This window comes from Lonchura striata, chromosome 1 (genome assembly GCF_050655825.1).
Source record: "Lonchura striata isolate lonStrDom1 chromosome 1, ASM5065582v1, whole genome shotgun sequence".
Lineage (NCBI taxonomy): Eukaryota > Metazoa > Chordata > Aves > Passeriformes > Estrildidae > Lonchura > Lonchura striata.
Window position 1 is genome coordinate 37,572,923 of NC_140703.1, and position 23,461 is coordinate 37,596,383.

Consider the following 23,461-nt stretch of genomic DNA (forward strand, 5'->3'; position numbering starts at 1 on the left):
CTGGACCTCAGGGAACTTAAAAAGTGCCACAGATAGTCCTGTTTAGTTTAGGGTACATGAGTTAAAATAACAGGGAGGTAATTTTTCGAGAATGCAGTAAAATTCACTGCAGGATAAAGCTCCTCAAAGTCTTGTGAGAGGTTATTTTCAAAAGTTTTATTCAGTGGTTGGAAGAAGTTGAAGAAATTTCCATCCAAGAAGGTCCAAGATGACACTTCCTGAAACAAGGACAGGCTTTAAGGGAGCAGGTAGAATAACAAGGATGCATAGTCCTTGTTGCTCACTAATAGCTTATTTTAGTACATCTCTTTCATTAGGAGGAAGAGATTCTTTGAATCTAAATCTTGTAGACACTGCTTTGGCTTGGAATTATATTCCCTGTGACTAGAAGTAGAACATGTTATTAGTCTCCTGAAGGTATCATGGAAGGAGATATAGTTTATGGGGTGTTTCTATTCACAGCTAACACAAAATGAGGGCTGTATCTAATGGTGCAACACATGGAGAAAGAATTATATTCAGTAATAAAGCAAAAGAAAATAAATTCAGTGGTGATATCAAGGCAATTAATTCAGCTGCAGATCAAATCTGTAGGGTGAACTTTTAATTAGAAGACAGGCTGAAATGTAAATACCTGTATATTGGTAAAGAAAGTCAACCAACCAATATCAAAAAATAAAGATGTTAGGAGCCCTACTGTGCTGAAGTTTTAAAGGGAAAAGCAATCAGTAAAATCAGTAAAAAAGCCCCTTTCATTAATTTTGAAAGGTTCCTGAGAAGGGGTATGGAAAATATTTCAATAAAAACAGGTAGATATAGTCAAAGTAATAAAATCTAATAAAATGTAAATGTGTCTTCCCCAGTATTGAAATCTGTTTTTCATTTCCTTTGAGAAAACTCAAGGGAACTATATGACTGATAAGAAATAGCAGCATCACTTGTTCTGTTACACAGTGCACCATGAATGGAGCAAGGCTTTTTGAGCAGCACTTTCTCCAGTCAATAAGGCCAGTGCTGCATCAAAACTATGTGCATTTTTTTCCTGTTGAATCATTAATTTAGCTGATAGTAGATCTAACTGATTTTTTTGACTTATTAAAAGCATAGCATTGACAATAACATATAAAATCCAAAGCCAGACTTGTAAAGAGCTATGTCCCTGGCAGTGGCCAACATCAGACATGGCAGAGGCAGATAAAAGAACCAAAGGTAAAGTGAACTGTACTGCTTGTTTGTTTGTTTGCTTGTTTTTCTTGCAAAATTACCCCAGATTACCACAATGATTTTGCACCATCATTTGCCTGCTGTGTGAATTCTTGCAACATCAGGCAGCCACAGAATTGAACCCCTAATCATCTAAAAACGATACTTTCAGACAAAAAATTGACTCAAATATTTAAAAAAAAAAGCCAAAGAGAAGATATAAAATACTAGCATTATCATTTCTTTTTGCACATACTTTCGCTTTCCATGTGTATTACAGTAGTTTCAAAGGCTTCCAGGGCTGTGGGGTGCTGAGCCCTTGGCAGGCATAGCCAAAGATTAACAGAGTGTTAATCTAGCAGCCATAGCTCTGCTGTAGCTATCATAGTATGAGGAAAGTTACTCCTTCTGACTCACACAACTTCACACTGGAAATCTGTGGAAAAGCAGAACCAGACACAGTACTTGGAAGTCTTCATGTTGGTCTGCTCATCTTCCTCCACCTCCAAATATAAAAGCAGTGGTGAGTGGGCAATGCTGTAGGTAAAGGGCAGAAATGGAGGGACACTCACTCTAGGAAAAAAATCTGTTCTATTATTTTAAATCTTACCCTATTAAGCCAAGACACTTACTAAGAGAAGGCAAAGGAAAAAAATATATAAATAACATAAATAATAGTATCATTATCATAGTGTTATGCACATCGCTGTCTCAGATGTCCAAGGCAGTAAGTCCATGACTTACAATACAGTTTGTGTTCCCATAAACAGAACAGAAGAAAATATCAGAAGGTTTAAGCTTGAATCCACTAAAATTATGCCCAGCTGATATTGATAGAGAAACTGGTCTGACAGCTGTTCCTTTATTATAGTTTCTAGAGCTATGCAACATACCTTTTTTGAGGTCTCTAATTAATGCCTTCCTGGTTTGCTGTGTGTTTTGTGGTTTTTTTGGGGGGTTTTTTTGTTTGTTTGTTTTTTTAAACCATTAAAATAGTCTGTTAAAATTGGACAATTCAAGATTTACCTTCCATTTCTGAATTTCTACTTTTTATTAAACCTCTATCATCTAGAAGCGAATAGTGGTTATCCTGACTTATACAGAAAAGCAAACTCTGCTACTGCTGGCAGAAAGAGTTGCTATCTCTCTAAAGGGGCCAGCACTAAAAGTGTTAAGTGATAAAGACATGGACTGGGCTGCTGAACTGTTATTTTCATTATTGTATCATATGTCAGCATTTCAGTTTCTTAACTGTGCTTTACTTGTAGGATGAGGGGGTTTTGTTACCATGTTCTCTAAATTCAATCAGTACTACAATCTTTGTTACAAACATGAAAGTGGAAAATAACAGTTGTGTAGCTTTGTGAAATTCTGCAACTTTTTCTCATAGGAAAGCTATTTATTCATTTAACATAGCTATTCTTTCTTTCTATGACCAAAAAGTAGCATCAAGCCATCAGATATAATATCTTCATCTTTGCTATTTTTATATTCAGAAATTAATTGATTGTGGGGTTTACTTTCTTGCATTCATTTTTTTGGCTCCCAAAAGCATCTAAGACTTCCAGGAGCCTTCTTGTGTTCTCAAGTATTTTTGTATCTTCAGTCTTTTAGGCTGTTTATGAACTCATTTTAAAAAAAAGTAAACTAAAATCTCAGTATACTGCTTACATAAATAGGAGAAGTTCTTGATCCATTTATATGAAATGGCATCACAGCAAAACTCATCCCAAACTGTTCTTATTGTCATTGCATCCATCACAAATCTCACAAACTCATGATATTGGAAAGATTCATAATACATGGAGAGACTTATGTGTTAAGTAAGCAGACTGACAAAAGTTCACATACCACATCTGACCATGGACCACCAAAGAGAGTCAGTAAGAAGCTCTAAAGGGAGGGGTGTCTGTGTGTTGAAACAATTCCTTCCCACCATGTAGGGCCCCTCTTGCACAGTGCGTAGATGAGTTGGCAGCATTTTAGGTATCTAAAATCACTTCAACTGTAAAAACTTTGGTATCTACATCGCCTGAGATACCAAAATGAATTAGTCAAAATTTTCTAGAGCACAGTTTTCTTGATCTTGGCCAGCTAAACAGGAAGTATATCACTCTTTGGATTTGAGGTTTTAGATGTTTTTTTAACAGGGCTGGCCATTTGCCTTCCTTTGAATAGTGAGCTAAAGAGAGACTTCAAGGTGTTTGAAGTTTACTCCCAGAGATCCATCCAGACCTTTCAACATGTCCAAGTGCTTTGGAAAGGAAAGGATTGCATCAATATTTGAAGGTTAGAATACGTATGAGTCCCACATATAACACTTGGCAGGGTGTTGGAATGAGATGGAAGGGAAATCACCAGCTCCCTGTCCATTTATTCCATCTATTTATTTGCCTGTATGAAGCCAGCAAATATTAGTTATTCAAACTGGTGTCTTTATTTGATAAATGTGCTGGTTTGGCCTTGGTTGGCTGGGGGGCACTTCATATTGTAGCCATTCAAGGTGACTCTTCTCTGTCTCCTCACTGACCAGAGAGCTGAGTGGAGCCAACATTAGAAAACAGGCTTGGCCAAAAGGGATTTGCCTGTGGCAGCATTGCCAGAGCCCTGAAAGTTGGTCTTGCTCTTGCTCTAACTGGGCCACAGCAGCAATCTCCTTTCCCACATTCAGTGCCACCAGCTCCACCTCTCACTGATAGGGCAATGAGTCCTGTCAGTGTTTTTGGGACTTTCAAATTAAGGTCTGCCTACACTGCCATGAGCCCTGGGCCTGCTCCAAATTTGTTCATTTGTGTATGAACAAGTATTTCCCTCCACCCCATTTCCCCTGTTTTTTACAGCAACGGTCCCAGAGCACAGGCCAGCACAAATCATTGTATCATCAGTTCTGACCCCAGAAATAATATAGGTTACAGTTTGCTCACCCATTTGCTTTTCTTGCCTAATGTTTGACCTTTATCAGTTTCTTAAGCTACCAGAGTTGTTAAATCATTATTACATCAGGCAACAGGTAGGAACTTTGCAGATGGAGTGTAGTAAATTAAGTTTTGCTAATGAAGCATTCCAGTAGCAACATGTTCTTTGTTCTCCCTTTCTTCAAAGAGCATGAAGTTAGTCAGTGAGCTTTGACTGTATATTTTGTTAGTATGTCACAACCGCAGTGTCCTTTTAATTGTGTAAGAGCCTTAAAAGGTGTGTTATTTAGATTCAGTGCTGAATTTGAAGGAAGCATGAAGTGCTTTTCTGAACTTTAGCACTGTCCTTTTTCACACCTAACAAAGGCAAAGCTATTAGGAGACAGCTCTCCTGGAGTGACCCAACGTACAAAGAAGTGTTAAGAAAAAAGGACACTTTCCCTGTAGGCAGAGCTATCATAGCAGTTCTGATGGCAGAGCATCACTGTTTCTTTTTCTGTTCACATTTCAAATACATCTGTCACTGTAGTATCTAGGAATCAGTAGGAGAACTTGGAGGACTGAGATTAAAGAAACTGATCTGATCTGAGTTAAATACTGCCTGCATTAATGGTCATGCAATTTTTGGCCCAGGCATTTGCCAGGAAGAAGGGACAAGGGTACATTTCAGTATTTTTTAATAAAAAAAATGTGAAGAAGGTACAGTAGGAAAATATAGTCACATAAATTTGGTTGTTTTCAAATTATCTGTGTATTTAAATCCATAGCTAAAAACATCTCAAGAAACAAAGTAACAGAATATCATTAGTACTTCAGTAATTTTTGGTATCAATCAGGGAAGAGGATCTTAAACCTTGAGCTTCCGTTGCACACTTATTAGAGGATTCTTAATACATCTTGTGGTTCCAAGAGATATCCCAGAAGGAGAGAGATTCTTGAACTCAGAATAAGTTTACAGATATTTAAAATTGGTTAAATTACAAGTGTGCTCTAAAGTCAGAACACAAGCAATATCATCATCTGACCAAGCTGTAGTCATTTGAATGTCTGATGTTCAAGTTGCAAATAGCTGGATACTGTGCTAGAGAAAATCAGATTTTCAGTCCTCACTTCTCACTCTCCAGATTGGTGTCTAAATCTGGGAGTTACTCCCACACCTTATATACAGCGTCAGCCTGGGATGGGGATGCTTATTAAAGGGAAAGTTGTTCTGCTGTAGATCATTCATATCCTTGGTACTGCCCAGATGTTAAACATTAAAGAAACTGAATTACACTGTGTGTTTACTGTCTTGTTCAGTGTATCCACCATAAATGAAAGAGAGCTAGTAACAAGCCTTAGAATTGTAATATTCTCTCTATCTGTGTATGACTGATACTGTATGAGGAAGAGAAATGCAAGCCTTGGTCCTCAAGATCCCCTTTCCTATTTGCCAAGAAGAAATGTTAGATTTGTTTTAATGAAATATAAGCTAAACAAAGCTTTGCCCAGAAGATGATTATTTACTAAATAAATTCTAAAGCAGAAGAATAGAACAAATATGACTCACATAGAGCAAACTTAAATCCTACACTGGGATAAACATTTCAAAACTAAACTCCACTTCAGAAAAAAACAACATGAGTTTGTAGGAGCCTTAGTTGCACTGAGAATTTGTGCTTTTAAATCTCTCAGAGGTTTAAAGATGTACTCTAGGTGAAAGAAATGAGCAAGAAACAAGTTACAGAATAAATCTAAAATACAGTCTGCATGTAGGAGTTTCTCTTCTCCTGACAAACAGAATTGCAGTGAAGTCATAGGTATGTGGGAAGACTGAAGAGTCTTATACCACAGCAGTGGCTCCCAACTGATGAGCAAAGTAGCCACTGTCACTTAACAGACTTGAGTAGGTAATGCCAAGGAAGCTCAGTGGAAAGGGAGGCAAAATGTGTCAAGAGAGAAGGAGGGGAAAAAATCCAAACACAAAACCCCAAATGAAACCATTCTGCTAAGCCAGCTTGAAGGTGGCTAGTGTCTATGCAAAATGTGGGATCTTGGAAAGGTCTGTTATTAACCAATGAAAATGTAGAGTGCATGGAATAAAATGAATTAGTTGTTGCAAAGCATCTAGACTTTCTGGGAACTGAGCCAGTAGGAACAGCAAATGATCAAACAAAAATAATGCTGAGTTCTAGGGGGAAAATGTGAGTGTTGCTGTCTTACAGCATTTTCACGTAGCTCAGACAGCAACAAACAAGATGCAGAGCAATTGGTTATAAATGCACTGTAATGATTTATTTGCTTAAGCTGGGAGGTGGTGGAAACTGGTGGAATGTACCTCCATCCTTTGAGGGATGAAATTTTGTGTGCTGGTTTCACTTCTGCTGTAGCCCTGCTGTGGGAAAAGGGACCCTTCTTTTGAAGGCGTCAGTGAAATAAAACCTTGAGGTGCAGGAACATCATCTTCCCTTTGCTGGCATCAGTCTGCAATATCTTACTCTTTAAAGTGTCACTGACTCATTGAAATGTATTTTGTACACCCCCTCATCTTAGTCTTATAGCTCACATCAGTAGATTTCCTGGGTTTAGGTTGAATTATGGCTCTCTGGGCTTCTGGAGGATCTCATTTTCAAGGAATTAGAGCTTGTCTCCAAAGCCTCAACCTTTCTTCTTGCAAACGAAAGTTCATCCCATTGGGTCATACGAAGAGCAGGGAGTGCATGGCAGCTCCCAATGGTGGGACCATTGATGAGGCTGTGTCCTGTCAGAGGAGTCTCACCAAATTATACAGCTCCAGCTGATCCCGTGGTGCTGGACAGCAGGTCACAACATTTTGCAGGGCCCACAGTAGAGCTATGGAGGTGAACAAGGTGGGGGGGAGCAGTTCTGTGCCATTGTTCTACAGCTTAAGTTCGGTGTTTTTGGGGTCCCCCACACTAAGACCGAGATAATAGCTCCATCTATTTAAAAGAAACAAATCCCAAACCTCAGTGAGCAGTGTAAAAATGGTGGCTGCTCATACAGTGATTTTCCAGCTGCTTTGGGGATAATTGGACATGGAAATGTCTCCTTAATTTTGATGGGATTATACAGTAATTGCTTGACTCATTAATAACCTCAGTGCTCTGTCCCACTGACCCTAACAAGGTATGTTTGGAAGGAGGAAAGATACAAAGGAAAACTGCTTTCAACATCCTTTCCACAGACTGGAAGATATTTGTTAATACACTTTAAACGTCCTTTCCTTTCCTGGCACTGCAGGTCCATAGGTCTAGCTATCCGATTCCTCACCTAGCCAGTGTTGAAATGTTACAGGTACCACAGTAAAAAGGGTATATATTTACCTAAGATAATATATTAATTCAAGGTTCTATTAGACCTCAATTTTTAAGACATGCCTTATACTCATTAATTTAATGTTAATTTGCATTTAGCAGCCCTAATGACTATATAGGTCAAGAAAACTAAAATATCTTTATTCTCTGGGGTTTTCTTATCTCCTTAGAGTACGCTCGATTTGAGGCAAAAATCCATGACCTGCGTGAGCAGATGATGAATCACAGCATGAGTTCTGGGTCTGGCTCCCTGAGGACTAATCAGAAGAGGTCACTGTATGTCAGGTAAGCAGGAAGAGCCTTCTCCTGGGAGTATGTCAGCAGCTACTTTGTCTGTTCCTGATGTGTGTTGCTGGTTTGGCATGGTGGGGAAGAAGGCTGAGGAACTGCCTTTAAATGAGCTGAGACATGCATTCATCTTACAAGCACAGTATCATTAATGAGAATACTGGGTAGAAGCCCTATTTGCCCTATTTGACCATTTCAAGTAATATGCAAAGGGCATTACACTTTTATAGTGATTTGGGTTTATGAGATGAACATTTCTTAGCTCTGCCAATATCTGAGATGGATACTGTGGAGTAATGACACAATGTGTTTCTGTGTGAGGTCTTGCCCAGACATGGAACGAGTGTTCTCAGGAAGAGCAGCCTTTTGCCAAAACCTTTTCCTTGCAAAACACAAACTCATATATGCTATTCTAAATGCCTGGCAATCTGCTACCATCCACTCACATACGTTTACTCTTCTATCAGTCTATGCTGCAAAGAATTTGCCATCAACATAGCAAGATCACATGTGCAGATGAGATGGTAAACAAGCTGCTAGCCATAAACAAGCTTAAATGGGGTGGTGAATAACAGAGGAATTACCTTTGTCACTTATTGGGAGCAGTGGTTGTAGTTTCACCTTGACTATACAAGTCTGTTGCCCCAGCAAAATTCTTGCTGTCACTCTCACCTTTTGAGACTCATGGAGACTATGGCACTCTGTCAAGTATTTTAATAATCTTAATAATTATGCTTCTCTAGGCTTTCATTTTCATTCTCCCCTTTGTCCCCTCTATCCTCCCCATGCTCAGCATATAATTTGAAATTCCTGACAATCATGAAGTAGAGGGAAGCAATTTGTCAGCCTCTAGGCAGTGATAATTATTCACAGGGGAGCTAATTCAGGTGATAACATTGCAGAGATCCAATTAAGGCTAAATTCTACATTTTGTCATTATGCTCTCAGCATGAAGGAGTAAGGTAGCAGAGAAGGAAGGGAAAACTTTAATGTCAGCATGAAGGGTCTTGTTCTAATGGGCAACAACCGCATGAAGCACTAATTGGTACTGCTGTCAGAAAGAGCAATGACTGAAGAAAGACAGATCACTCTTACCAGTGATGTTGCTCTTGGGTAAGGTCAGATTGGAAGTGTTGAGGTTTTCAAGGCATCTCTAACCTTCTCTGACCTGAAGCAGATTTTTTCAGACCAAAGTGACTTTTTTGTCAAGAGCTTTGGTCAGCTCCCCAGATTTGCATTTTATGAATAGCTACAATTGTGTGTGTAAGGATGGATAGGTCCAAGCTTCCTTTATTGAGATAAGCCAGGAACCCAAAATGTAGGGAGTAATAGTGTGAGAAGCCCAAGCCAGCAACTGCAGGTTAATTGAGGTGTAAAGAAAAAGCTAACACCAGGGTCTTGAACACCTTACTGCAGTTTGAACACCAACAAAGGTTGATCCCCACTGTATGAGCATTGACCTGGGAAGATCTGCTGCGAACTGAGGCTTATTAGCTTGCACTCTGAGCCAGGCTGAGATATCTGTGCTGCATCTGGACAAGCCTAGCTCTTCTGTATAGTATTGCTCTGTGTGCACTGATGAGCCCAGTTTTCTGCTAGTTCATGAATTCTGGCTGTGAGCTCTCACTAAGCTGCTATGCCCTGGTGCTTCACTGCAGGAGCCTTTGATGTCTTAGCTGCTTATCTAAATGGCACTTCTCAAACCACAAATGCAAAACCTGTTCTTTTATTCCACATCCATTCCAACAAATGCCCCAAACCTCTGAAGCAGAAAGCCACCAAAGCCTCGGTCACTTTTGTTAGCATTTACTTTTTTCTCTCAAACACACACAATTGGCTGTGTCCATGTCTGAGCAGCCTGTTTGAGAGGCTCTGTATCTCACATATTACCAGAACGTGTTTGTAGTGCAGTAGCACCTGAAGCCTTGTGCCTGTCACTGTCAGTTCAATTCACACACACTAATTACAAAGGTAGCTTACATCTGTGTTAGGCACTCAGGAAAAATAATTGTGGGCTCAGAAATGTACTTGTTTTCAGAGATGAAAATTTTCTCTTTGTGAACACTCTTTAGAGGCAGGGCCCATGTAAAAAGCTAGAATCTAGCATTTGGTTTCTATTCTTACAATTCAGGACATTTCTGTTTCAATGGATTATTTTAGTCAGCATGTGCAAGAGAGCTACAGGCAAATGACCATATGTTGTTGTAAATCTCTAGCTGTAATGCCAAATTTATGATTCAAGTTTGCTGTTTTCCTTTCTTTGGGATGTAGTGATTTTGCTGTCCTTCATTGTGTATGGCAAGTATGGTTATTTTTTTACCAGAAAGCTGAATTGAAGCAAATCACTATATTCTAGGCAACACAAGGAAATAAATTAACATCCAGATAGGTTGTAATAGTTGAAAATAAGTGTCGCTACCTGCTCATAGAAAAACCAGAGGGTGAAAGAAAGTAAAGCTACAGTTATGCCAATGGATATGAGGTTTACTGGATGCAGGCTTTTCTTCTTATACCTTACCGTCTATGATTTCCCCATCCAGCCCCTACTAAAAAAGCACAGCACTGAGATATGTGAAATAAGCTATATTCAATTATGTGAGACAAAATGTTATATAGGGTTAAAGGGTTGAATGTAGGTGGCTAAAAGCAATTAAAAGTCTCACTTCAGGAGTTTAAACAACACAGGAAGGAAATCATAATTCCTTGTTTAGAGAAATTGTGTGGCTCTTTGACTAGATCTTTTATCTGTACATAACTCTGGTGTTTCAGATTTGTATTAGTTTTGTCTTTCTTTATTCCAGTCTGTCTCTCTGACACCTCCTGGAATATTTCCCATGAATTTCCTGATTTTTTTTTTTTTTCAGTACTACCTGTTGTTTTTTTATCACAGACCCTTATCTCTGTTTGGGATGTCATCAGAGAGTCTACAACACTAAACGGGAGGATAAAGCAGCAGGAAATGCTTTTAGTCCTTTTGGGAGCTCACAACTTTGTCACTAAATGTGTGGAGGAAAAGAAATACAGAAAGAAATGCATTAAGTCAGAGAATGGATAGGAAGCATAGAAAATGTTATTCATGCTTTATTTGGTGGTGAAAGTGAAAGAATTTAAATTATTTAGTTCACTAACTGCAATAATAGGCTAAAAAAGTCTGCTGTTATCATTTTTAAGTCATTGGAATTCACTCATCAGCTCATGATCAACAAGGAGAATAAGCAAGCCCATCACCAGCTAAACATTGTGCTATATACATGAATAGCAGGGTTTTATGCAAATTCATGTCTTCGTTTTTGTCTTTTTAGTTCAAGGTTTTAAAATCTGTTCCTGTAAGATTATATATTTGTTTGTCTTGAAATAAATACATTCTTTGCTTTGTCCTTCTAGGTCCATATCAGTAGTCAGATTTCTAGGTTACCTATGATTACTGTTGCTACTCTTAGGAAATGCCAGATCATGTTATTTAACTCACAGACTATGGAACTTGACAGCCTTTTGAATAGTTAAGTATCAGAGAAGTACAGTCCTTTAAAAAGTTTGGTAAATTGAAGTCACTGAAATTTTAACTTCCAAACTTTGGAAGTTTGGAAGAGCTTAAGTAGTTTTCCTGTTGTTTTACTAGATTATTCCTGAGCTTTAAGTACTTGTGTTAGATTTTTGAGGATAAGAGTAGATGCTTTAGTAATTGCTACTACACATGCAAAGAAAAGGTTTTCAGGAATTATCTGGCACCCAAAACTGCTGTCTTAGTGTCTGGTTTTCGTTTACAGATGAAAAGTAGTAAGATACACTTAGCATAAACAGTCACTGCAACATTTAAGCTTTATTCAAGCTAGAAAACTTCTGAAATAATGTTTATATTTAAAAATTCCAGTTGTCTAAAGCCACAACCAGGCACTCCAGATACTGGAGGTGTATCGCTCTGCAGAAATAACTAAAGCTTCACACCCCTCCAACCCTTTCACTGCCACTTCTCTGTTTAAAGTCTGTTTAGTACTGTCAGTGACCAAACATGATTTCACCTCATCAGGGCTCCTTGTTGCCATGTATGAAAGGTTGAGCTTACTGAAATGCAGCTGTTTCAACTTCTGCACTACTTTCAAATATATCAGTACCAAGGTGAATGGTACTGTAGTACTGTAGTTGGCTGTAAAGGTGGGCATGGAAATCAGGGCTGAGACAGGACTGGATCCAGCTGCAGTGTCAGAAGAAGTGGTTCTGCAGCCGCCTCTCCACTGTGCATGGAAAAGCATTACAGTGGAAAGTAAACCCAAGGGCACTTCCCAAGAAGATGTGTGCTATCAACCTTTTATTTCCAGTCCATGTTGCACTAGTTATAAAAAATGTGCACAGTGCAAAGAGGTGCCTCTTAGTCCACTACATTTATCTCTTCTTCTAACTGGAATTATTTCTAAGCATTTCATAGTTGTGTTATATATGAGCCATACAAACATGTAGTATTATGTGTTAAAAATGTGTGTGTTCTGGTTCATTTTTTATTGAGCCATGAGGAAGAATTTGCCAAGTTGCCTTCACAACTTAGCTCAGCAAAAATGAAGTCAAAGCTGAGGTACTTTGGGTGGTTTACTCTCATTGTTAGCACAATGGATTCTCCATTAGGTATTAGACACCTTTACACAAATTTCCTGACCTTAGAAATTAGCTTGTTGCCATATCATATAATCATAGATGGTTTGTGTTAGAAGAGACCTTAAAGATCATCTGGTTTCAAACCTCTGCCACGGGCAGGAACATCTTCCACTAGTAAGACTTTGATTTTCAACAGATCAGAGAAATTCTCTGTTTTGAAGTTTTCAGAGCTACAATTGAAATTAATTTGAGGCAGTTTGTGAAGATGGAGTCTGGTATCCAGGGCTTTTTCCATGCAATGTCTGTTACAACCACTCTCAGCCTCCCTGTCTTCTTTGAGGCAGTGAACCCCTTCAGCCAAGTGAATATCAGGTCAGGGCTGCATGGGCAGAATTCTCCTGTGAATCTGCACAGCTGGTTACAATGCAGTCTGAAATCTACCTGAGAAATGCAATTCTTGGAGACATCATGACAGTGAAACCTGAACACATGATAAGATCAGACTGGGTGATGGAAAGCTCTAGTATGTAGGTCTGGAAGAGATATATGTAATGAAGAGATAATTGCACTGGTGTTTTCAGGAGGTACTGAGGAAATCAGAGAGAGGTGTGAAATGGCCATGATTAAATATCCATTACAAGGAGGAGAGAGTATTTTTTGCAAGATGTATGCTTATGTATATATATATATATATATAAAGAATATCCAAATAGATATGTTAGTGTTAATTGCATGCTGTAGCTACATACACATTGCAAAAATATTCACTTAAGCAAGTTGCCTAGTATCTCTCTTGAGTCTGTGGAGTGCACTTGTTACTTTCAGAGGACTATTCATATCATCCAGAAGTAGACATCTAAAATTGCTCAGGCGAATCATGCCCTAAAAATGTCTCTTTCTCACAGTTGAGTGGAAGGAGCCTCAGGTGATTAGCTGAGATGTAAACATCAATATTAGAGACACTTCATATTGTGTGACCTGAATTCCATGCACACTCAAAAAATTTTCTCTTTTGCTCTCTCACGAACACACATGTGTGTTCATATGCATATCTAGGAGCTATAAAATCAAGCTTCTGGACTGTTGTCTGTACATTCTTCTGTAACATAGGTTGGAAACACCAACGATCTTGTTTAATTGGGCTGGCTTTTGCCCATACTCTTATTCCCCAGTATTCCTTCTGAATTCATTTGTCACTTCAGGACTACTGAGGATCCACATGCACTCAGTACATGGTCATCAAGCTGGATGAGTTTATGACTCCAGCCTCTGGGAGCATCCAAACCAGTTTCTTTCAGGTTTCGCAGCACTGAAGATCAGTACAGATTTCTGGAGAGCAAATGTGAGCTTGGCACCTAGACATTATTTTTTTTTGTTTTAATGAGGAAATAGCTTACGTAGCCATGCCTGTATTTTAATGGGAACTATTAGAATTCTCTTTACTGAACAGTAAGTGGAGGAAAATAGAATTTCAGTACAGTTTTTTCACTTACCTCAGATTCCTGGGCAATTGAAAAGTTCAAATTGTAGCACAGAATGGAAACATGCATTCAGAAAATGTGTCATAAATGGCATCATGCAGGTAAGTTTGGAAATGGCCAGATAGGTACACAAAAACTAAATTTATGAAATGGCTTATTGGACTTGAAGTTCCTTTTCAGACTGGAATTTTTTGAATGTCACTCATTTCCCATGTCCTGGTTAAGTAAGAGTTTCTGAATATTCAATTACTACTTTTTAATGGTTCTTTCTCTGAAAATAGGAATCTTTTGTACATCCTCCTGGCATAAATATTCTCCCTGGCTTCAGTGAGAGTTTCTCAGATTCAGAACCAAGGAAATAGTGTAAATCCTATTTTTCAAAGCAAGGAGGGTCACTCTGCATGCTTTAGAGACCTTTTCTCTAGGGAGACATTCAAGAGCTTAACCGTATCACTGAGTAACTGTTCACCCAGGTCTTCATTAATTATCAGAAACACTGAGGAATCAAGGAGGATGAGGAATATGCTGGAATACAATAATTACCTAATACAATGGGAAGTAGTTTTCATTTACTGCATTGAATTTCATGTCTGGAGCAAAAGCATCTGTCTTGCAGAACACGTGATTATCTGTAAAAGAAAAAAGGAAGATGAAATAACTCTTGCCTTTGGCAAAGCAAATCTAGTATCTTACAAAATTCAACCTGTTTATATGCTTACAGGCATTTGCAAAAATCACCATGTTCATCATTCTGCTGCTAAGAACAAATGAGAAATTAAAAATTTCAACTGAAAATTGAAGAACAGACAATATCTAGACAGAAACTGTTTTGCTGAGATTTTTTTTTAAAGTGGTTTCTTGCTGTCAGTGGGAACTGTGAGAATTTCACACTTCTTTATATTATTTCTGTGAAATTTTCACAGGTCCTTAACTGAAGTGTCCTAAGACTCAGCTCAGAGTGGTGCCACTCTGAGCTGAAAGATGCATGTGAGGATTATTAATCTTGGACTACTTTCAATTCAAAGGCCTCCAGGTTTATAGTTCAATGGCAGTCCAGTGCTTAAAAACCACCCTAAAATGTAATGTTGTAAATGCAACAATATGTCTCACTAATACCCTAGAACTGTGAAAATCTATATATTTGGTATATAGTCGGTTGAAACTGTTAGCCACCTCATAAGCTATTACTCTTTTTCCTAACAGTTACTGCATTTCTTACTCTTCTGCTATTTTTTTGCAATGTTGATACTAATGAACAGTCAAGGAAAAATGATGTTTGTTTGCAATTCTTCATAGCATTTCGCAGACAAAGACGAAGCAGTTAATGGAGAGTGAAAACTGAACATGTAAACACATCAGTCAAACAGTCCCATCTCTGCATCTGACACCAGCTCTTTACTTCACATCTTCATGTTTACCACATCTGCTGCTCTTAGGTACCGGCTGTGTAATGAGTCCAGCCCATCCCTCCCAGAGATGTGGCATGATGCATCATTAGCTGCAGCATGAACCAACAGCCTAGCAAGCCTTTTATCAATGGGTGTTTCCCCAGCTGTGTCAGAAAGGGGCAAAAAGTAGATTTATTTCTATGTGGTTGCTACTTCGCAAATCATTGACTCCTTTGTGTTCAAAATTACGAGCCATCCTACACAGTACTGAGCAGCCGGAAGGACTGAGCCCTGTGTGAAACAACCACAGCCTCCAGCAGTCTGAGATAACACATCCTGCCTAAAGTTTAGAACAGAAAACAGAATATAAAGCAGCTTGCAGAATATCAGAGCCATTTTTGCCTAAGTCATCTTATCTTTGTATTTTCAGTAAAACTTGCTGTATTTTAAATAACTGGTTGAGACAGGGAATCATGTCCTCAGTACAGCATTGTAAATGCCTGGTGTGATACAGCTTTTCTATTAGCAACTTCAGTAGGCATAAGTAGTATACACTTGTGGCCATTTTCCATATTGTTCTGTTTCATAAGTTATTAAAATAATGGCCCAGAACAGGTAATGTGCTTGACATGATGTCTGCTCTACAGAAGCAGCACACCTTTTTCTTTTCTTAGGAGATGCCTTAATAGCTTTTCATTGCACATATATTGTGCTTTTCCGTTCCCTAGAGGGACTGCCTGCTTTCTGCTTCGGAGAGTAGAAAGTGTCAGCTAAAATAATATCCAAGCCAGAAGATGAGGTTGAAGATCTTAGCCTCATGTGGGAATAGGGTTTGAAATTTTTATCGCCAAGATAGACACAGTTTCAGCCTCATTTCTAAGCAGAAACTCTGAACATGATCCATCAGTGAAGGGGAGGGGGACGTGAAAGTGAAGATAAACTGTCTGTGGCTTAAAATGGCTGAAAGTGAATCAGCAAAACATGCATTTAAGCTGTGTCTGTTCCCTGTGAAATAGCAGTCTTATCCAACAAATAGTTGCTTATGATGTTTCCATGTCAACAGCTATAATAGGACACCATCAGTTTGTGCAGCTCTCAACTGGAAAAGTACAAGACAGTAGCTTAGACCATGAACATAGAGACAAAGGCCTATTCAAATAAAAGCTTGTGTGGATACAGTCTAAGTTGGAAATCAAATATGTGCATTTGCACACAGCACAGTGGCCAATGTGAGAGAAAGAAGATGCTTGGCCCTATTGCAGAGTTTTCTACCTGAAATCCTATATAGAAAATCATAAAGCCACTATAGAACAGGCTCTCCAAATCAGCTGTGTTGAAACAAAGCTGGGAACAGTGTGAAACAGGACATAACACTTCTGAAAAGGGTAGTGGGAATTTGCAAAGTTCCTTCCAATAAAGACAAATTAGGAGGATCTTCAGTTTCACTGCAAGGAAATCCATCTCTGGGGAGGGAGCCCAGCCAAGTTAAGTGATGAGGCTAAGTGGGACCAGTCATCTTTGCTGACCCTTTTACTTCTCATTAGAAATAGAAATTACTGTAATAATGCTATGGTGAGCCTGGAAGGATCTGAGGAATTGCCTGTCTGAATTGAAGCTCATAAGGAGCTCCTCAGAAACTGAATTTAGTTATTCCCAGGCTTCATTGGCATGTTGTTGAGTAAACCCTGGTTTAGATACAGCTACTTTACTATTTCTGCTGTGAGTGGTGCCTGTGTAGTGCTGGTCGATACTTGAAGCTGGAGTCCAAGGGGAGCCAGCTCAGCATGCCAGCCCCAGCAGGTCTCGCACTGCTTACCCTATGTCTGTCCCTCTTTTATACCAGTCTTGACAAGCAGGATTTGATCCTCTCTGAATGTGCCTCATGTTCAGAACAAATGGTGTAAAAAAATATTTCAGCGATTAGCATATCCCTCTGTGTGTCTATATATATATGTGTGTGTGTACATCTGTATTCTGCCATGTCTCCAGCTCCATCTCTCTTGTGAGGGCTCTAATTATGTGTGGCTCATTGTTCTCTGAAAACTCCTTACTTTAATTGCTTCATCTACTAATGTAGCAAATAAACAAAGACTGTCAGAGTTATCTGGTGAAGAGTTTACCAGATGTTCTTCACCAAACAGGAATTATAATAGTGAAACATTCACCCACTTTCCATTGATTCTACTTCTTATACTTTTTAATTGACCATGAAGGCAACCACATTCCTTCACCCAATATATTGGGCTGATGCAATTATTGAAACACCTGCATAGTACAGCGTATCTACTTCTACACAAACTCCTGCTTACAGAAAAGGCAGAAAAAAGAAAGCTAACAGAAAAAGAAATGTTTCTATTTCTGCTTCTACATCTCCTTTCTAGCTGTTTAAAAGTGTCCTGGCATAGAGGGCAGCAGCTGAAAGCTTTGGGAAAAAAATAGGGCAGAAAAAGTTACTTAACAATGTAGAAGGTTTTAGGTTTTTTATAACTTTGTATTTCTAACCACTTAGATTTAAGTTATGTCAGTTTGGAATAGTTTTTACCTTAGTGTACCTGTCCTTCCCATTTCCAGAAAGTATCAATATTTATTTCACTCCGGGAGCTGGAAAGATCTGTAATCTTTTTCTTTTAAAAAGCACTATCTCTGCAGACAGGTTTTTTCCTCATGATGTTCTTGAGACATTTTAGAGTCCAGGTAGAGACTGCAGATACCCACTGTAGTAATTACTCCTTTCTGCAGAGAATGTAAGACAATTTGGAGAGAAAAGGAGCACAGGTGATCAATGACAAAATGAACCATATCCTAATGGCCATCAAGCAGTATTTTGCCACTCTCTTACAGATGATTCAAGATGCAAAGCCATATTTTAGTCCTTTCTGCTGCTCCCATCTTTACCCAGCCAGTCAAACTGTGTCTGTCATGTTCCATTTTCCTGAGAATACTTCAGGAACTATTCTTGTAAAAGTACAGCTTAGATTTGAAAAATATCTATGGTTTCTTAATAGATTTATGGACAAGGAAACAGGTATCTTTGTGAACCCATCTTGAAAACAGATTGAGACTAGACAGTATCAAAACCATTTTCAGAAGCACTGCAGGAAACAAGGTAGAAGCAATGTTTCTAATGGGATTTGCAGATTCCAAATGCAATTGCCCTTTCAGTACAAGCACTGAAAGTTATTTTTCCTTTTCTATACTGGCTGGCAGAGCATTGCCACATCCATGGAGAGCTATTGTGACAAGAAGGCTCTGTTGCAGGGAGAGGCTGTGGATGTAATGTCCAGGAGATGTCCTGGAAAGTAGATTTGCTCTCAGGGTTATTCTGTCCAGTGTCTCATCCAGACATGACATTACAGACACATTTTTTGACATGCACTTGTTACTAATTTAATAGCAAATTTATCCCATTATAATGTTTATGGCACTGGTATCTGCTTCTGATTTCATACCTGGTCTTTACAGAGAAGAGGATGGGCTACAGGAACATTTCCATGGTCAGAACTAGGTTCCTAAAACTAGAGTTGCAGCATGACTTCAGTGCATGGCACTTCTTCAGATCTGATTTAAACAGGTTTCAGTCTGCTTAAGTTAGCCCTAACTAGACTGCAGTTAGGGTCATCAGTCTTTATTCTGGTTTCAAGCCAGAATCATGAGATGTTCCAGGAGTAAAAATCAGAATTTCTCTTTTGTCATTGATATTTACATGTGGATCCCTCTTGAAAGCCTTGTGAACTTTAGCAGATCTGTCAATCAGCAATTGGACATAAATTTTCTTGGTAAGTCTTTGACAATCTCTTCATCTACTTATACTTTAATAATTAATTAGAACATCAGTAACAAAAGCAAAATATTAATTAATAGCAGTGGACCATGAGACACTTCCTACCAATTTCTGTGTTGGGCTTCCTATCCGGCCAAATCTAGTGGCTACTGCTAGAAGTGGTTACTGGCTCAATTTGCAGTCCACAGCTCACCACATTTCCTCCTGCAGGTGCAATAACCACAGATTATTAACTCCCATGCAAAACAGATATGAAACCTGGCAGCTGAGTGAGTTTCACTGCCTTAGTGGTAAATAACTATTCTTTCCTATAAATCTGACCTCATTCATCAAAACACCTGATAATTTCTTTCAATATCTAAATTACATGCTGTCTTTTCACACAAGCCAAGAAGGATGACCTTTTATTATAGCTACTGTGTTAATGCAATCATCTTATTTTAATTGATTATTTCAGAATTGTAGTTTACTTTAATTTGTATTATTGCTCAATACTAAAATTCAGAATATGTTTAATCAGAACATGATTAGAAATACAGGGTTTTCTTTTAAATGCCCTCAGTGATCAATTTACTTGCCTTTGTCTATCTGCAGACACCACCAGCACATAGTCATTGATTTAGAAATACATACCTATAGGTTTCATTCAAGAATATCATAACAATTGAAAAATTTGGATAGAATTCAAAGATAATTTTGCCTTTAATGAGGACTGCAACAGCTTTGGCTGCAAGAAGTCTAGAGAAAAAAAAATTGTAAAAGAAATAATCAACAGACAGGATGTTTTTGTCTTCAATAGTATGAAAGAATAGGCAAATTGACTGAATTAATAACTTGAAAATTATCCAATGTAATGCAAGGATCATTGCTGAATTTAGCCTGTAGAAAATGGGGTTATTTTCTTCTCTACCGAGTATGAAAGTCCTGTATGGTAGATGAATTTTCAGCTACTTTAGTTTTAATTCCTCTGTATTACCATCCTAAAGACATCAGGCTTGGACAGACATAAGAATATATTCCCTTCTAATGTGGACTGTTGACAGAATGATTAAAGTTTCCTTTCTTTAAACTTCTTAGTTACTATAACTTACTTTCTTCAGTGCAGCAGCTCATAATTTGAATTAAGATGAGGAAAGGAAAATCCCTGCTTTGTTGGCATTTGAGTTTTTAGGAAAGGACACTTCAATTATACTCAGATTTCAGTGCTGGGTTTTTAGGAAATTTTATAAAATATTAAGCTGCTGCAGTTGTACTTTTGGTCTTCCATCTATGGAAATGCACTACCTACCTCAGCATGTTACACAAAATTTGCATTCATTTTTCTACTTGCCTTGAGTTCTAAATATACTCCAGAGCAACTGGGGACATCAATTTGAAAATTAATTTTGTTGTCTTTTGAAAGAACAGATAGATAAGTGTATGAAGTATGGGAAATTCTCTAAATTTATTTCTTAAACGTTCCATAATAATTATTTCTTCTACAAAATCAGTAAACCCCATCTGCATTCAATATAACAAGTGGTAACTTGGAGCGAACTGAGGAGTCATGAACTGCTGTAGATCAGACAAAAATCTTAGTGCTAGCAAGAATTGTACTCCAGTTTACTGTTTAGGAGTTCTCTGCCTGTTAAAAGCGCACAAAGAATTTTCCATGCTATCTGGGTTTTTTCTCCAGGAAGATAAATGGTATCATTCTGGAATTGAGCAGGTCAGATTCTGCCTTGAGTTCAGACTAAAGATACACAGTTATATGGTTAGAGAGATACTGGGTGATGCTGGAGCACTACAATGAGCTGTTTGTTCATTGTAGAACACCCAATTACAGTTATTGGAGATAAACAGATTTTTGAATTAGTCATCTCAGACTATTTAAGTAATGAAACTCTGAAGAATCTGACATCAAATTTTATCTGAAATTTTTGAATTTGATGTGTGAAAAGAAGCAGGGGTTTTTTTATTGCCGCCCAAATGTGAGTTTTTCTAATGGGATCAGAAGAGTACATCTAATTCTTCAGTTTCAGGAGAATATGACTGAGGATTTGGTTGTACTTATGATGTGTCATAAACAAGAAAACCCCAAAAGGTCTAAGAAAAGGATGATCCAATCTCTCTTCCCATCTGACTTCATACCTATTATTAAGGTATTGGAACAAAAATTCATGAGGAAGACCCCATTGAAAACACATGACTATATCAATTCCTTTGAAAGTATGACATGTACCTGGTCTTCCCTCTATTTCTGCTCAGAGACAGAACAAAAGAAATAAATCTGATGTTTTCAGTGCTGTTACTTCTCTGCAGAGCTGTAGCTTTCTAAGTCAAGGACTTAGTCTTTTCAGTCAGCAGAAAGGGAAAATTTCTTTTAATTGTGTCTTTATTACAAACCAAAATGACTACATCCACAAGAGAGGTTCAGGGAAACCCTTAGAGTACTGATAGGAAGTAGACCTGCTGGCATTTAAGTCGAATACTTCAGTGAGATTCTCTCTGAGTGATCTTTATACCAGAAACTTTGCAACACTCAAAACATTCACTCAGAGTGAAACACTGGATATGTTTTCCATGTTGTGCCTTTCCTCTGGTAATAGGACTACATGGGGTAAAGAAATTTTTTTTTAATTATCTGTGCAGAGTGTTCATGGAAGAATGAAGTACCAACAGAAGTCATTTAGAGTAATTAGATCTGGAAAAGTGTTTATATGAAAATATAAATACTTTTTTGTTTAATTATTTCATAATCATGGTAGGCTGGATCTTAAAGATCCTGTATTTCTGTGAATTATTTTTTTCTTAATGTGTATACAGAATACTCTAAAAACCCCCAATTACAAGAATAATTGAAACTATTCAAGATGATTAGCTGACTTTAGAATTTATTTTCTGATATCTCAGCATTTTTCACTGATAAAAACAGTCATCTACCAGTAAGGCTAAAGTTTCCTCTGCCAGTATTTTGCCTGACATAGGCTTCCCTAATGGATGATTAAAGGGAAATTTGCTTTGGTAGAATAAAAAATTAGATATTTATAGTTCTGGTTTGCTGAGCAATCATGATGTGTAGAAGGGGGCTGTTCTTTACACTTCCTGAAGGCCTATCTAATTATATCATGCTTTTTTGGAGGGAGAGCATTTACAGTTTCACTCCATTAAGCTGCATTTGCTGCTTAAAATTACCATAATCGAATGCAATCATAACATGGTTTAAGTTGGAAGGGACCTTAAAGACCATCTAGTTCCAATGCCCCTGCCATGGGCAGGGACACTTCTCACTAGACCAGGATGTTTAAAGCATTGGCTTTCCCACAACTAACCCTTACATGGTTGTGCAATGTTTCTAAATTCCTCCTGTGTAGCTGTCCCTGTATCCACCTCTGAATGCTGCATTTTTGCAAACAGTGTGTCAGTGATCAAGCATCACACAGCAGCATCTGCCCAGCAGATCAGATTTTTTTAGAAGTTCAAGTTGCATCTTCCCTTTACTCATGTTTTATCTGTTCTCTATGCATTAAACTCTAGAATCAGTAAGGCTGGAAAAGACTTCTAAGATCATTCTGTTCAACTATTAAACCAGCACTGCCAGGTTCCCCACTAAACCATGTCCCTGAGCACCACTTCTACATTGTTATTAAACTGTTCCAGGGACAGTGATTCCACCATTTTCCTCTTCTGCAACATGTCTTTTTTTATGCTCTAATTGGTTAACATATATGAAATATACATGTAAGCTGAAATTATTAACATCCCTCTGTTCTCTTCTTGCTTAATTCATCTCTTTAATGTTGTATTTAGATGGTTCCAGGTCTCCACATGCATCTCCACAGTGTACTGCAGGTACCTTGGGTAAATTTCCATTTATCCTTTGAGGGACTACAGGCAACCTGCTAATTAATCCCTTATCTAAGACCTCATCAGTCACACTTTTCAACTCTTTATTACTTCAGTGGCACAACTACAGGCATTACATTTCACATCTTACAACCCTTCACCAGCCATGCTTTTGTGTCTGTCTGGAACTCAGAGTGAAGGGTACTGGATTTTGGCTGTCAAGGACACGATCCGAAATTCCCAAGCCTACAGGATGTTTCTTGTGATTGTAGTCACCGGCATCTATTATTTAAGGAAGAGTGAGTGAGAAGAAAATTAGTGAGTTGCCACTGCTCAGTACTTGTGCCCTAGACCAGAGTTTTGAAATAATAGTCCATCCCTTGATATACATTTCCACTCTCGCAGTCCAGCTGTGTATGTCAAATTAATTTTTCTAGGTTAATTTGGATTCAGTTCTTTCTGCATTTCAGAGAGAATGGAGTTATACTTCCCTAAAAGATTACTGTATTCAGGTTGTTGCATCAATATGCAAACAAATGGTAATTGAAAAAAATGCACCTTTATCATTGATGGATTTTAGTGTTATAAGAGTTCTGCAAACTTGAATAACATCACAATTCATTTTGATATAACAAGAGCATCATAATAAATTTTCATCCATTCAGTGATATGGCCAGTT

At 38.2% G+C, this 23,461-nt stretch overlaps 1 protein-coding gene across 15 annotated transcripts in view; it reads left to right on the top strand.

Annotated features, from left to right (window-relative positions):
* Positions 1–23,461, top strand: part of DLG2 (discs large MAGUK scaffold protein 2) — a 982,636-nt gene that overhangs the window by 885,256 nt on the left and 73,919 nt on the right. For all 15 annotated transcript variants that reach the window (XM_085593066.1, XM_031505123.3, XM_085593076.1 and 12 more), the window contains one exon: positions 7,603–7,717. In XM_085593066.1, coding sequence (XP_085449192.1) covers positions 7,603–7,717 — 115 coding nt within the window. The remainder of the gene's footprint in view (positions 1–7,602; positions 7,718–23,461) is intronic.